The sequence below is a fragment of the Lethenteron reissneri genome, unplaced genomic scaffold (genome assembly GCF_015708825.2).
Source record: "Lethenteron reissneri isolate LAM-NWPU_2019-01 unplaced genomic scaffold, ASM1570882v1 scaffold_1513, whole genome shotgun sequence".
NCBI lineage: Eukaryota > Metazoa > Chordata > Hyperoartia > Petromyzontiformes > Petromyzontidae > Lethenteron > Lethenteron reissneri.
The window spans coordinates 80,561-94,896 of record NW_026891238.1 but is presented as its reverse complement, the minus strand read 5'-3'; the positions used below and the strand labels follow the sequence as shown (position 1 = coordinate 94,896).

Below are 14,336 nucleotides of genomic sequence, written 5' to 3'. Positions count from 1 at the left end.
TCTACTCGGTCGTGAACCCTCCCGTAGCGGCGTCGTCCGTGACCGGGTTACGGTACCGTCCTCTGCCTCCCCCTCTACTCCAGCTCACGACGTGGCGGCGGCGGCGGTGGCTCTCATGTCTGTCGGTGGCTCCGAGCTCGCGCCCCGTAGAGTAAGTCCCAGTCCCATAGCGGAGCGGGGGCCCAACGCTCGCCATGGAAACCTGCGCCGAGTCGGTCTTCACTTTCGTGGTGCCGCACTCCGGAGAGATGCAATTGTGTCTATCATGAAACTCGTTTAGTGCACTTACAACTGACTGCCAATCCACCTCCACCACCAATACCTACACCACCACCACCACCACCACCTCCACCAACACCTACACCACCACCTCCAACACCACCATCTCCACCACCAACACCACCACCAATACCTACACCACCACCACCTCCATCACCACCACCTCCAACACCACCACCTCCACCACCAACACCACCACCAATACCTACACCACCACCTCCACCACCAATACCTACACTACCACCACCTCCACCACCTCCTCCACCACCACCACCACTACCACCACCTCCACTACCACCACCTACACCACCACCACCTCCACCACCACCAATACCTACACCACCACCACTACCACCACCTCCACCACCCTACCACCACCTCCACCACCAATACCTACACCACCACCACTACCACCATCTCCACCACCAATACCTACACTACCACCACTCCACCACCACTACCACCACCACCACCACCTCCACACCTCCAATACCTCCACCACCAATACCTACACCACCACCACCTCCCACTACCACCACCAATACCTACACTACCACCACCTCCACCACCACTACCACCACCTCCACCACCAAACCACCAATACCTACACCACCACCTCCACCATCAATACCTCCACCACCACTACCACCCACCACCACCTCCACCACCAATACCTCCACCACCAATACCTACACTACCACCACCTCCACCACCACCACCTCCACCAACCACCACTGTACCTGCATCTCCGCCTCTTCGCAGGTCAACTCCTGCTCGCCCTCCGTGTCCGCCGTGTGAGCCAGACGGAGGTGAACGAGGGTGACGGCGATCAGCAGAAGAAATCCGGCGGCGCAATAAACGCCGCACATCGTCAAGGAAGCGGCCGGGCGGGTCTCCACTGTCACAGGGAGAGTGTGAAACATCGCTGACACGCGGGAGGACACACACGGAGCTCACGCTACTGACGGGGTCACTCTGTCACAGTTAACGTCTACCTGGCCCCCGTGATGATGATGATGATGACAGAGAGAGAGAGAGACGCAAACTCTAAATATGCATCAGCAGGCATCATCAGGGTCGGGATCGAACCCACGACTTCCCGCGTACCAGGCGAGGTAGTCAACATCTCCTAGCCACCCTGATGATGATGATGACAGAGAGAGAGAGACCCACGACCTCCCGCGTACCAGGCGAGGTAGTCAAAATCTCCTAGCCACCATGATGATGATGATGATGACAAGAGAGAGAGAGACATGCAAACTCCTGTAGACCAGGCGAGGTAGTCAACATCTACCTGGCCACCGTGATGATGATGATGATGACAGAGAGAGAGACACGCAAACTCCTGTAGACCAGGCGAGGTAGTCAACATCTACCTGGCCACCGTGATGATGATGAGAGAGACACACAAACTCTAAATATGAATCAGTAGCCGTCATCAGGGTCGGGATCAAACCCACGACCTCCCGCATACCAGGCGAGGTAGTCAACATCTCCTAGCCACCCTGATGATGATGATGATGACAGAGAGAGAGACACACGAACTCCTGCGTACCAGGCGAGGTAGTCAACATCTTTCTGGCCCCCGTGATGGTGATGATGATGACAGAGAGAGACACACAAACTCCTGCGTACCAGGCGAGGTAGTCAACATATCCTAGCCGCCCTGATGATGATGATGGTGAGAGAGAGAGACACACGACCTCCCGCGTACCAGGCGAGGTAGTCAACATCTCCTAGCCACCGTGATGATGATGAGAGAGAGAGAGACACACGACCTTCTGCGTACCAGGCGAGGTAGTCAACATCTCCTAGCCACCGTGATGATGATGATGATGACAGAGAGAGAGAGACACACGACCTCCCGCATACCAGGCGAGGCAGTCAACATCTTCCCGGCCCCCGCGGTCGTCGTGGCGAGCGAACGTCTCCCCGCCCGCGTCTCTCGCGGCACGACGAGGAGCCAGGCGGAGCGCCGAGCGAACCCAGCGGCGTTGACCGCCAGGCAGGTGTAGCGGCCAGAGTCGTCCACGCTGACGTTACGCAGGTAGAGCAGCTGCGTCGTCTCCACGTCCGAGACCTCCACGCCGACAGTCTTGGCACGGAACGACGGGCGGCACGGAGCGAGCGAGCGAGGGGGGTGAAGAGTCTTGTGTTGCTACCCCCCCAAGCGTGGTTTGTTGTTGCGGTGTTTGGCGTTGCTCAGCGAGCGTGAAGAGTGTAAGCCAAGCGGGGGCTTCTGGGTCCTATTGTGTTGAGAGTGTGGCGTCGGTCTACACTGAGGGTGGGTGAGTGAGTGGGTGGGTGGGTGGGTGAGTGGGTGATTGAGTGGGTGAGTGAGTGGGTGAGTGAGTGGGTGAGTGAGTGGGTGAGTGGGTGGGTGGGTGGGTGAGTGGGTGAGTGAGTGGGTGAGTGAGTGGGTGGGTGGGTGACTGGGTGGGTGAGTGGGTGAGTGAGTGGTGGAGTGAGTGGGTGGGTGAGTGGGTGAGTGAGTGGGTGGGTGGGTGGGTGAGTGGGTGGGTGGGTGAGTGGGCGGGTGAGTGGGTGACTGGGTGGGTGGGTGAGTAGGTGGGTGGGTGAGTGGGCGAGTGAGTGGGTGAGCGTGTGAGCGAGCGGGTGAGCGAAGCGAGCGGGTGAGTGAGCGGGTGAGCGGGCGGGTGAGTGGGTGGGTGAGGTGAGTGGGTGGGTGGATGGGTGAGCGAGCGGGTGAGCAAGTGAGCGAGCAAGCAAGCGAGTGAGCAAGCGAGCGAACGGGCGAGTGAGTGAGTGAGCGGAGCGAGCGAGCGGGCGAGCGAGTGAGTACCCCCGTGCCTCGCCCACTCACCGTGAGGATGCGCACGTAGGGAGAGCCGTTGGGCGCCGCCAGGCTCCCGTTGACCACCACGTGCTTGAGCCACTGCACCGCCCCCGCCCCGTCGCTCTGCAGGACGACGCAGCGTAGCCGAGCGTCGCTCCCCGCCGCCGCCGTCACGTTGGCCGGGAGGCCGTCCCGCAGGGAGGGCCGCTGGGGCTGGCGCCGCTCTGCACGCCGCGAGGGGCGGCGGGGGGTGAGAGACGCGGCGGCGGCCGCAGAGAGAGGGCGGCTCGGCAAGGCGAGGTCATTTAGCATTTTTACCGGGTGAAAGGGTAAAGGTAAGGTCATTTAGCCTTTTTACCGGGTGAAAGGGTAAAGGTCATTTACCCTTTTTACCGGGTGAAAGGTTAAAGGTAAGGTCATTTACCCTTTTTACTGGGTAAAAGGGTAAAGGTTAAAGGTAAGGTCATTTACCCTTTTTACCGGGTGAAAGGGTAAAGGTGTCGACATGCCAAGGGGTAAGGTAAAGGGTACAGGGTAAAGGTAGCTCGGAAGAATTACCCGGTAAATACGGTGCCTTGTTTACCGATAAAAGCTCCGTGGCTCAGTGCGTGGCAGAGGTCGCAAACAGGTTTTGATTCCTTACCCGTACCCGGTCGCACCAGGATCGCAAACGGGTACCCGTACCCGGCCGGGTACGGGTACCTGAATACGACCTCTGGGATGAAGCCACGTTGCAGGCGGGTGGGTTGATTCTAGGAAATTGAATTGTGAGAAGAGACAAGACGTTGGGAAATGAATGACAAACGGTGACTCACCAGTGACTCACGGTCTACCCGTACCCGGCCGCACCAGGGTCGCAAACGGGTACCTGTACCCGGCTGGGTACGGGTAGCCGGGTATCGGGTAGGGTACGGGTATCGGGTAGGGTACGGGTATCGGGTAGGGTACGGGTATCGGGTAGGGTACGGGTATCGGGTAGGGTACGGGTATCGGGTAGGGTACGGGTATCGGGTAGGGTACGGGTATCGGGTAGGGTACGGGTATCGGGTAGGGTACGGGTATCGGGTAGGGTACGGGTATCGGGTAGGGTACGGGTATCGGGTACCCGGTTGCGACCTCTGCCACAGAGAGAGAGAGGAAATAGGTGGGAGGGTCTCGTTAAGAAATGGATTTTGATGTAAACTGCCCCTGATTGAAGGCACTTCATGCCCACGTGATGTGAGAGCCCCCCCCCCCCCACGTGATGTGAGAGCCCCCCCCCACGTGATGTGAGAGCCCCCCCCACGTGATGTGAGAGCCCCCCCCCCACGTGATGTGAGAGCCCCGCCCACGTGACTTTAATTTTATTGGTTTATTTTTATTATTTTATTTCCCTTCTACGTGACTTTATTTTTATAATTTTATGTTTATTTTTATTATTTTATAACATTGTATTTTATTATTTTATTATGTTTAATTTTAATGTTTTATTTTTATTATTTTATTTGTATTATTTTAACATGTTTTATTTTTATTATTTTATTGTTTTATTTGTATTATTTTATTATTTTATTTTTATTATTTTAAAATTGTATTTTATTACGTTTTATTTTTATTATTTTATTACTTCCCTTCTACGTGATTTTACCGAAACAAAAAGAACCAAGAATATCAATCCCTGCTGCAGTCACGAAAGCAGCTTCTTTAAATAGAAATTGACGCCACGAAAGCGACGTGACAGTTGGTCACCTTCGAGAGCGGCCGCCAGCACGGACAAGATGGCGGCCATGACCACGAGGAGGAGGAGGAGAGGAGGCCCCAGACGCCGCCTGCTGCTGCTGCTGCAGCTGAGCAGGAGGGGCAAGGAGACGGAGCCTGCGGACATCGTGGTGGTGGTGGTGAGTCGTGGTGGTGGTGAGTGTGGTGGTGGATCGTGGTGGTGGTGGATCGTTATGGTGGATCGTGGTGCTGGATCGTGGCGCTGGTGGATCGTGGTGCAGGATCGTGGTGCAGGATCGTGGTGCTGGATCGTGGTGGTGGATCGTGGTGGTGGATCGTGGTGCAGGATCGTGGTGCAGGATCGTGGTGCTGGATCGTGGTGGTGGATCGTGGTGGTGGATCGTGGTGCTGGATCGTGGTGCTGGATCGTGGTGGTGGATCGTGGCGCTGGTGGATCGTGGTGGTGGATCGTGGTGCTGGATCGTGGTGGTGGATCGTGGCGCTGGTGGATCGTGGTGCAGGATCGTGGTGCTGGATCGTGGTGGTGGATCGTGGTGGTGGATCGTGGTGCTGGATCGTGGTGGTGGATCGTGGTGGTGGATCGTGGTGCTGGATCGTGGTGGTGGATCGTGGCGCTGGTGGATCGTGGTGCAGGATCGTGGTGCAGGATCGTGGTGCTGGATCGTGGTGGTGGAGACACATACAGATACACAGAGAGAGACAGAGAGAGAGAGACACACAGAGTGATTTTACATTAAATCACTGATTTTAAATGAATTAACTGTGATTTAATTTATCATTGCGATTTTAAATTAAAGCACTGTGATTTTAAATGAATTCACCATGATTTAATTTATCACTGTGATTTTAAAATAATTTACTGTGATTTAATTTATCACTGAGATTTTAAATTAACTCACTGCGATTTAATTAATTTTATATTTTCTACCCACGTGACTTTACCGAAAGAACCAAAGACTATGGACCCCTGCAGTCACGAAAACTTAAAATCCAGAATGTCGCCGCCACATTCACGCAGATAATGTGTAGTGGCGTGTGGTGTGTGGTTGGGAACTCAGGCAAAACCTACTGATTTCACAGGTGACGTTTTTTGACACGAAGTCGTATCAGGTGGGAACTCAAGGCCGGGCTCGTCGCATTTGCAAGTGACCTGGGTCCCCAGTGAGTCACGCGGTGACAGATCGCAGTGGAGAGAGACGGGGGAGGTAGTGCGTTGACGGGCGCTCTACACCACCAGCACCACCACTCGTTGTGGTGTCGACACGTAGACATGCATACCACTCTACTGAATAAGATCTAAGGAGACGTCCATAAATGACGTCACGCACCTGGGGGGGAGGGGGGGGGGTCAGACATTTGTGACGATGTGTGACGAGGGGGGGGGGGGGGGGAGAAATGTGACGTCACATCAAAATGCGCAACTTTCAATAAATATATACAACACGTTCTACTTAATTAAATAGACTTTTAATAAATATAGACAACACGTTCAACTTAATTAAATAGACTTTCAATAAATATAGACAACACGTTCAACTTAATTAAATAGACTTTTAATAAATATAGACAACACGTTCAACTTAATTAAATAGACTTTTAATAAATATAGACAACACGTTCTACTTAATTAAATAGACTTTTAATAAATATAGACAACACGTTCTACTTAATTAAATAGACTTTTAATAAATATAGACAACACGTTTAACTTAATTAAATAGACTTTTAATAAATATAGACAACACGTTCAACTTAATTAAATAGACTTTTAATAAATATAGACAACACGTTCTACTTAATTAAATAGACTTTTAATAAATATAGACAACACGTTCTACTTAATTAAATAGACTTTTAATAAATATAGACAACACGTTCTACTTAATTAAATAGACTTTTAATAAATATAGACAACACGTTTAACTTAATTAAATAGACTTTTAATAAATATAGACAACACGTTCACTTAATTAAATAGACTTTAATAAATATAGACAACACGTTCTACTTAATTAAATAGACTTTTAATAAATATAGACAACACGTTCTACTTAATTAAATAGACTTTTAATAAATAGACAACACGTTCTACTTAATTAAATAGACTTTAATAAATATAGACAACACGTTCTACTTAATTAAATAGACTTTTAATAAATATAGACAACACGTTCTACTTAATTAAATAGACTTTGAATAAATATAGACAACACGTTCTACTTAATTAAATAGACTTTTAATAAATATAGACAACACGTTTACTTAATTAAATAGACTTTTAATAAATATAGACAACACGTTAACTTAATTAAATAGACTTTTAATAAATATAGACAACACGTTCACTTAATTAAATAGACTTTTAATAAATATAGACAACACGTTCTACTTAATTAAATAGACCTTTTAATAAATATAGACAACACGTTTAACTTAATTAAATAGACTTTTAATAAATATAGACAACACGTTCAACTTAATTAAATAGACTTTTAATAAATATAGACAACACGTTCTACTTAATTAAATAGACTTTTAATAAATATAGACAACACGTTCTACTTAATTAAATAGACTTTTAATAAATATAGACAACACGTTCTACTTAATTAAATAGACTTTAATAAATATAGACAACACGTTCTACTTAATTAAATAGACTTTTAATAAATATAGACAACACGTTCTACTTAATTAAATAGACTTTGAATAAATATAGACAACACGTTCTACTTAATTAAATAGACTTTTAATAAATATAGACAACACGTTTAACTTAATTAAATAGACTTTTAATAAATATAGACAACACGTTCAACTTAATTAAATAGACTTTTAATAAATATAGACAACACGTTCTACTTAATTAAATAGACTTTTAATAAATATAGACAACACGTTCTACTTAATTAAATAGACTTTTTATTAAATCTTTTCTACAACATCAGAGTGCAGCGCCACATTAATTAAGCACGACAATGACAATAGTTTTCAGCGATTTAAAGCATGTTTTTTGTTTTGGGGGGGGGCAGAGCTTTGTAACGTCACATTTGAGGGGGGAGGGGGTCAGACATTTGTGACGATGTGTGACGAGGGGGGGGGGGAGTTTGAGAAATGTGACGTCACATCAAAATGCACAACTTTTAATAAATATAAACAACACGTTCTACTTAATTAAATAGACTTTGTAATGAATGTTTTCTACAACATCAGAGTGCAGCGCCACATTAAATATGCACTACAATGACAATAGTTTTCTGCGATTTAAAGCATGTTTAATATTTTCTTTTGGGGGGGGGGGGGGGCAGAGCTTTGTGACGTCATATTTGAGGGGGGGGGTCTGACTTTTTGTGACGCTGTGTGACAAAGGGGGGGGGGGTCAAAAATCGTCCAAAATCGCGTGACGTTGGAGAAAATATTTATTAAAAAGTCTATTTAATTAAGTAGAACATGTTGTCTATCTATCTTCTATCTTACCTATAAACGTCACTTTTTGTCTGTCTGTCCGTCTGTCTGTCCGTCTGTCTGTCTGCGTACGCTCGCTTCCGGGGGATTTAGCTCTCGGACCGTGAGGTTCGCCGAGATTAAATTTTGCAGGTGGGCACGCCCCCGGCCCGCGGTAAACTTACGCATTTCCGATTTTTCGTCCGTCGCCTTTAAATCGGTCCGATTATCGATTTAGTGCGATTTCTCTTTATTTATTTACTATTGCCGACCGGCGCGTGACGAAGCACGCCGTTGCGCATGCGCGAGAAGCCGACCACGGCGGTTGCCCCTGGCAATGGGCAGCAACGCCGTCGCTGCGGGGTGGACGCCATTTTTAATTCCCGTTAAAAATATGCACACGCATTAACACGCGACGCTGAGGTAAATACATCAAAGTTTCACGTCCTCTTCACTCCCCCCCCACTCCAGTGCGCGCAATTACTATTATAGGGTCTGTAGATAATACAATTATAGCGATTAGACAGTATTATTCTAGCGCGGAGTGGGGGGGGCCCATTACCTTAGTATCTGTGTATATATGTAAGGTTATTAAGAAATATATTTTTCACCCGGGCAACGCCAGGTACTTCTGCTATCTCTTCTTATTTATAAAAGTCTCCGTGCGCTCGCGCTTGCGGGGGATTTGGCTCTCGGACGGTGGGGTTTAAGACCGAAATAATCTGCCGGCCGGCACGCCCTAAGCCCCGTGGTGGGAATAGTCTATTCCGTTTTTACATCCGTAAACTTTAAAGTAGTTTAATTAACACATTTGTGCCGTTTCTATTATTCATTATTTACTTATTGCACGACATCGACCGTACCAACTGACGGCAATTGCGTGGGGGGGATGGACCCTACCAAGTGCTGCGCGTTCGCTCGAGCTCACGGGGGACATTTCCTTTTTCGCGTTTTACAGGCAACACGTACACACATGACGCTGCGGACATTTCTTCACAGTGTCATGTCCTCTTCGCCCCCCCCCCCAACACGATGCGTCCAGTTTATACTACAGACTCCGTAGATAATAATATTTTACTGCTTACATACCATTATTCTTGCACGGCCGGGGGATGCTGGGGAGGGGGGGGGGTAGCGGCCCAGCCCCTAGCCTGGCAACGTGCCAACTCCGCCGCCTCGCCAATCTAGGCTAAGCATGGCACAAGGCCTCAACACGCCTATGGTAAGTACAGAGTTCCTTGCTTCTTACGCTAACAACTCAAGCCCATTGTTTACTATTGTTAAACACATTAGTTTACAAACATTACAATAATAATGTTTGTGTGCAGATAAAAACTCAGCTTCATTGTTTACCAATATGAAACAAGTTCAAAGATGTTACAATAATTATGTTTGCGTGAAGATAACAACTCGGGTTCATTGTTTACCATCATGAAACGAGTTGACATGTTACAATAATTATGTTTGTGTGCACAAAACTCTTTTTGGATTTTTGGGTTGCTCAATTTCCCCTTTTTTGCTGCGCTTTTATAACGCTGCCACGGTCTACTGCCAGTCTGTGATTTCTGCTTATTTCTTAAATGCATTTCTATTGTTTCCATCGCTCACGTCACGCTATTTACTCATACGTAGTACTGCGATACTGATAGCTGTGCCATCATCGGGGATTGCTGTGCCTGTCGATGTGTGTGTGTGTGTGAGTCCATGTGTGTGTGTCAGTCGATCTGTGTGCGTGTACGTCCATGTGTATGTCAGTTCATATGTGTGTGTGTTAGTCCACATGTGTGTACATGTGTGTGTCACTCGATGTGTGTGTGTAAGTCAATGCGTCTGTGTGTGAGTCCATATGTGTGTTAATCCATGTCTGTGTATCTAAAGTAGATATCTGTGTGTCACAGTCCATATGTGTATGTGTGTGTAGGGCTATGTGTGTGTCAGTCTATGTATGTGTGAGTTCATGTGTGTGTGTCTTAGTGCATATGTGTGTAAGTACATATGTGTGTTTACATCAATGTGTGTTTTAGTCCACGTATCGATGTGTGCGAGTCGGTGTGTGTGTGTGTGAGTCGCTGTGTGTGTGTGTGTGAGTCGCTGTATGTGTGTACATCCATATATGTGTGTGTAACTCCATGTGTGTATATCTCAAGTGCATGTCTGTGTGACAGTCCACATGTGTATGTGTGTGTACGGCAATGTGTGTATCACTCTATGTATGTGTCGCTGTATGTGTGTACGTCGATATGTGTGTGTAACTCCATGTGTGCGTATCTCAAGTGCATGTCTATGTGTGTGTGAGTCCATATGTGTGTGTCTGTAAGTTGATGTGTTTGTGTGTGTCAGTCCATATGTGTGTGTGTTAGTCGCTGTGTGTGCATGCCTCCATGTTAGTCAGTGTAACTCCATTTCTTTGCGTGTCTGTAGGTCCATGTGTGCATCTTAGTCCATGCGTGTGCTTTATTGACCTGCTCAAGGCCTATAATACCATCAGTAGGCCTGGACTCTGGGTTGCTCTTCGTGCTTTCCGAGTCCCGAACCCACTCATCACCATCCTTAAGGACCTTCATGATGGTGAGCGGCCTCGCGTCAGAGCCATTCCCTTTACACCTTGGGGTGCAACAGGGATGTCCTCTGGCTCCCACATTGAATGTAGTTCGTCGAGCCTTCCATGCCTGTACCGGAAGAATTCCCATCTGGTACAGATACAATGGGAGGCTGATCGATGCCCGGGTGCGGTCAAGGGATGGATCCCTGTTGCTCAACCACGTTATGTATGCCGATGATCTGTTAATGGCTGCTCACTCGGAGGAGGAGTTCCAGGTGCTGCTGCTGAACCTGGAGCTTGCCACCAACAGGTGGGGCCTTACCATCAGCCCAACCAAAGCTAAGCACCTGCCTGGCTATTTTGTACCATCGGACACTCTACCCCCACAACTCCCAATTGGTGATGGGCCAGTTGTGGAGACAGTGGAGAGTTTCCCTGGGCAGTGTGCTAATGACCGGCTCCGGTTTAACAGCAGAGGTCTCACTCCGAATCAGTCGAGCTGCAGTATCTTTTCATTGGCTGCGTAACGCTGTGTGGAAGCTACCTGGTCTGTCGCTCCGTACGAAGCTTCAGGTGTTCTCGGCCACGGTCATTCCCTCCCTTCTCTACGATTGCGAAACTTGGACCCCCCTAATGGAACATCTTCGCCAGTTAGAAACATTTAGGCTGGCCTGCCTACGATCCATCCTGGCTTTAACCAGGCTGCATTGTGTGAGGAGCTCACAAATCCTTGAAAGATGTCGACAAAGTCCCATCGGTGACCTCCGGCAGGCAAGGCTGCGTTGGCTGAGTCATGTAGCCCGCATGGCCAGCCACCACATGCCTAAACAGCTTTTGTTCCGCCGGATCGAGGGGGCTAAACGGGTGCGGCACGGGCTGGAGAAGACATGGGAGTTATGTGCTACAGGAAGACTTGGAGCTGAGTCCACTTGTGGATGACTGGTACCAGCCGTGTCAAGATCGGCCACTGTGGAGGAGGCTCCTGAAAGACGCTACTGGGCAGTTGGAGGCAGTCGCCCTCCAACAACAACGGAGGGCGGAGGAGCGACGCTCACAACAACGAGCGGAGCGCCGGGTGGCTAAAGCACACAAAGTTGCCACAGTAGGGGCCACAGGTGCTGCATCAGCCAGTCGTCTCAGTCAGTCGACCTGTGCCATCTGGGTTTGCCCCGTGACCTCTCGCCAGCGGGCGTTCGACACTTCACATGGCCTCAAGGTGCACATAGCCTGGCACAAGCGTTGTTGTGACGTCACCGCCACTTAGTGGCGAATGGCGGTTGTTGTTCAGTCTATGTATGTATGTGAGAGTCCATTTGTGCGTGTAACTCTATTTTTGTGTATCAATGGATTTGCGTGTGTAACTACATGTGTGTCTGCCTTTCTCGCCCGGGCAACGCCGGGTACTAACCGCTAGTTATTCAAAAAGCGGGAGCTACCTGTTATAAATTAATTGGAAAAGCCGTTCCGATTTACAAAACACCGTTTAACACGTAAATCGAGGGGTACCCTGTATATCACTGATGATACAGCCTCAAATGATATTGTCCACCGTATCCTGGTAACTCTGTAGTTTTCGCTCATCCGTCGTTTGTGTTGTGCAAGTACGATTTCCATTGGGTGCGAATAAAATTCAGAACCGAATGATCGGTTGTGGCTGACCGAGTTCGAGTCGGCAAGTTCCGTTTCAGTCGTTTTGTTTTTGTTGCCGCGTGTATCGCGTTACAAATTGCGAATGTACCCCGACGCGAATAAAGAATGTTAACTTCATGTATAGTGGTGACCGTGTCTGTGTGCAGAGATGGTTTATGTCTGTGTATGCACGGGAGACCCTTTAATATCACGGGGTTACCCGTCGCCTTCTTGTTTCTTTCGGTAAAGTCACGTAGAAGGGAAGTAATAAAATAATAAAAATAAAACATAATAAAACAATTCTCACGACGTTTCGGCTACAACGCAAGCAGCCGTCCTCAGGTGAAGAATGAACATTCTTCACCTGAGGACGGCTGCTTGCGTTGTAGCCGAAACGTCGTGAGAATTGTTTTATTATGTTTTATTTTTATTATTTTATTACTTCCCTTCTACGTGACTTTACCGAAAGAAACAAGAAGATGAATCCCTGCAGTCACGAAAGCTTTAAATCGAAATTTACCCGTCGCCTTTTCGGCCTCTTGCGGGCAACCTCTTGTATGCCAATTGAGCTATTGCGGGGGTCTTGGCGTTTCGCGAGAGGACTGCGCCATGGTGTTGCGTGGCTGAGACCGTAGACCAGCGGTCGGGAACCTATGGCTCGCGAGCCATATATGGCTCTTCCGGTGACGGCATATGGCTTCCAGACAATTTTGAGTTGAAAATAATAATAATAATAAAATTAAAATAAAATCAGTTTGGAACTGGTTTTAAAATACTTGTGATATTGCTTAATAATAGTGTGTCATTTTAAAGTAAACAGAAATTAGTTTTGAAGTTAAAATTTCTCGGCTCACGGGTCCCGTGACCAGAAGTCGCATTAAAAGTAAGACATTTAATTTATCATACGTTAAAAATACTATATGGCTCTCAATGAAATATATTTAGAAATATTTGGCTTTTATGGCTCTCCCAGTCAAAAAGGTTCCCGACCCCTGATGTAGCCCGTGGTACAGGGCAGGCAGTCCGTGGTGCCACTCGACACACTGCTGGGGCACGCGAGGCGGTGGGGGGTGGCCAGCACCACGCGCGGGCGCCTTTGTCTCCCTCGTGGCGTCATTTACACACCGCACCAGGTACTACTTTAAAGCTGAGTCGACATAGGGGAGGTCCATGACTGGTACAGATAATAGTCACTGATGTTGGCCGTGAGCGGGAATCGAACTCGGGTGGCTGGGTTCGTCTCGAGGCGCGCGGACTGCGACATTCCCGACTTACGAACACATGGCAGGAATTGGGATGTTCGTAAGTCGAGGACTGCCCCAATGACGTGCAGGCCGTGGAACAGCGGAAGAATGATTTTCACGTAATCTCTTATTTTTAAAAATCCTTTATATTAAGTTCGCTTGCTTGCTTGCTTACGACCGTGCAAATCTTTCGGTCGTTTTTTAACCCACTTCCCGTGATCCAATCGAGCTGACATTTTCCACACAGACTCGTTGTGCGAGACAATTAATGTTCGTGAAAAAAAAGTTTAAATTTTTTTACACTTTTTAGGGAAAACAAATTAAATATTTAATTACCAATTGCTTAATACTGCAGACAATCATCTGACCCATAGGTGGCAGCCATCTCAAGCCAGAGGACGAGAGGACTCTAGCCGCCACGCATATAAAGGATTTATAGTGAAAAACTTTGTTTTTACGGGTTTACTTGTTTATTCTTTATATGGTTGGCAAATGACAAATTTAAAATCATTTTTTATATTTTAATACAAAAAAGTAACCCCAGTTACAAAGGTCAACGGTAACCCAGCCAATGACGCCAAATTTAATTATTTATAAAGATACTTCTTTACACCGACGCATGTTAAATGTTTTGTGGTATTGATAACAGTTAATAATCGTTGAGCAGAACCGTAAGAGATCT

General features: G+C 47.8%; 1 protein-coding gene across 1 annotated transcript; it reads right to left on the bottom strand.

The window, feature by feature from the left end:
* Positions 1–1,058: 1,058 nt before the first annotated feature.
* On the bottom strand, positions 1,059–5,059 carry LOC133362521 (fibroblast growth factor receptor 4-like; the record flags this gene model as incomplete). Its single annotated transcript, XM_061581468.1, has 4 exons — positions 4,805–5,059; positions 3,104–3,300; positions 2,152–2,374; positions 1,059–1,177 (listed from the first exon to the last, which is right to left on the bottom strand). Coding segments are annotated over exons 1-4 (675 nt in total), but the record flags the coding sequence as incomplete, so codon positions are not given.
* Positions 5,060–14,336: the final 9,277 nt, after the last annotated feature.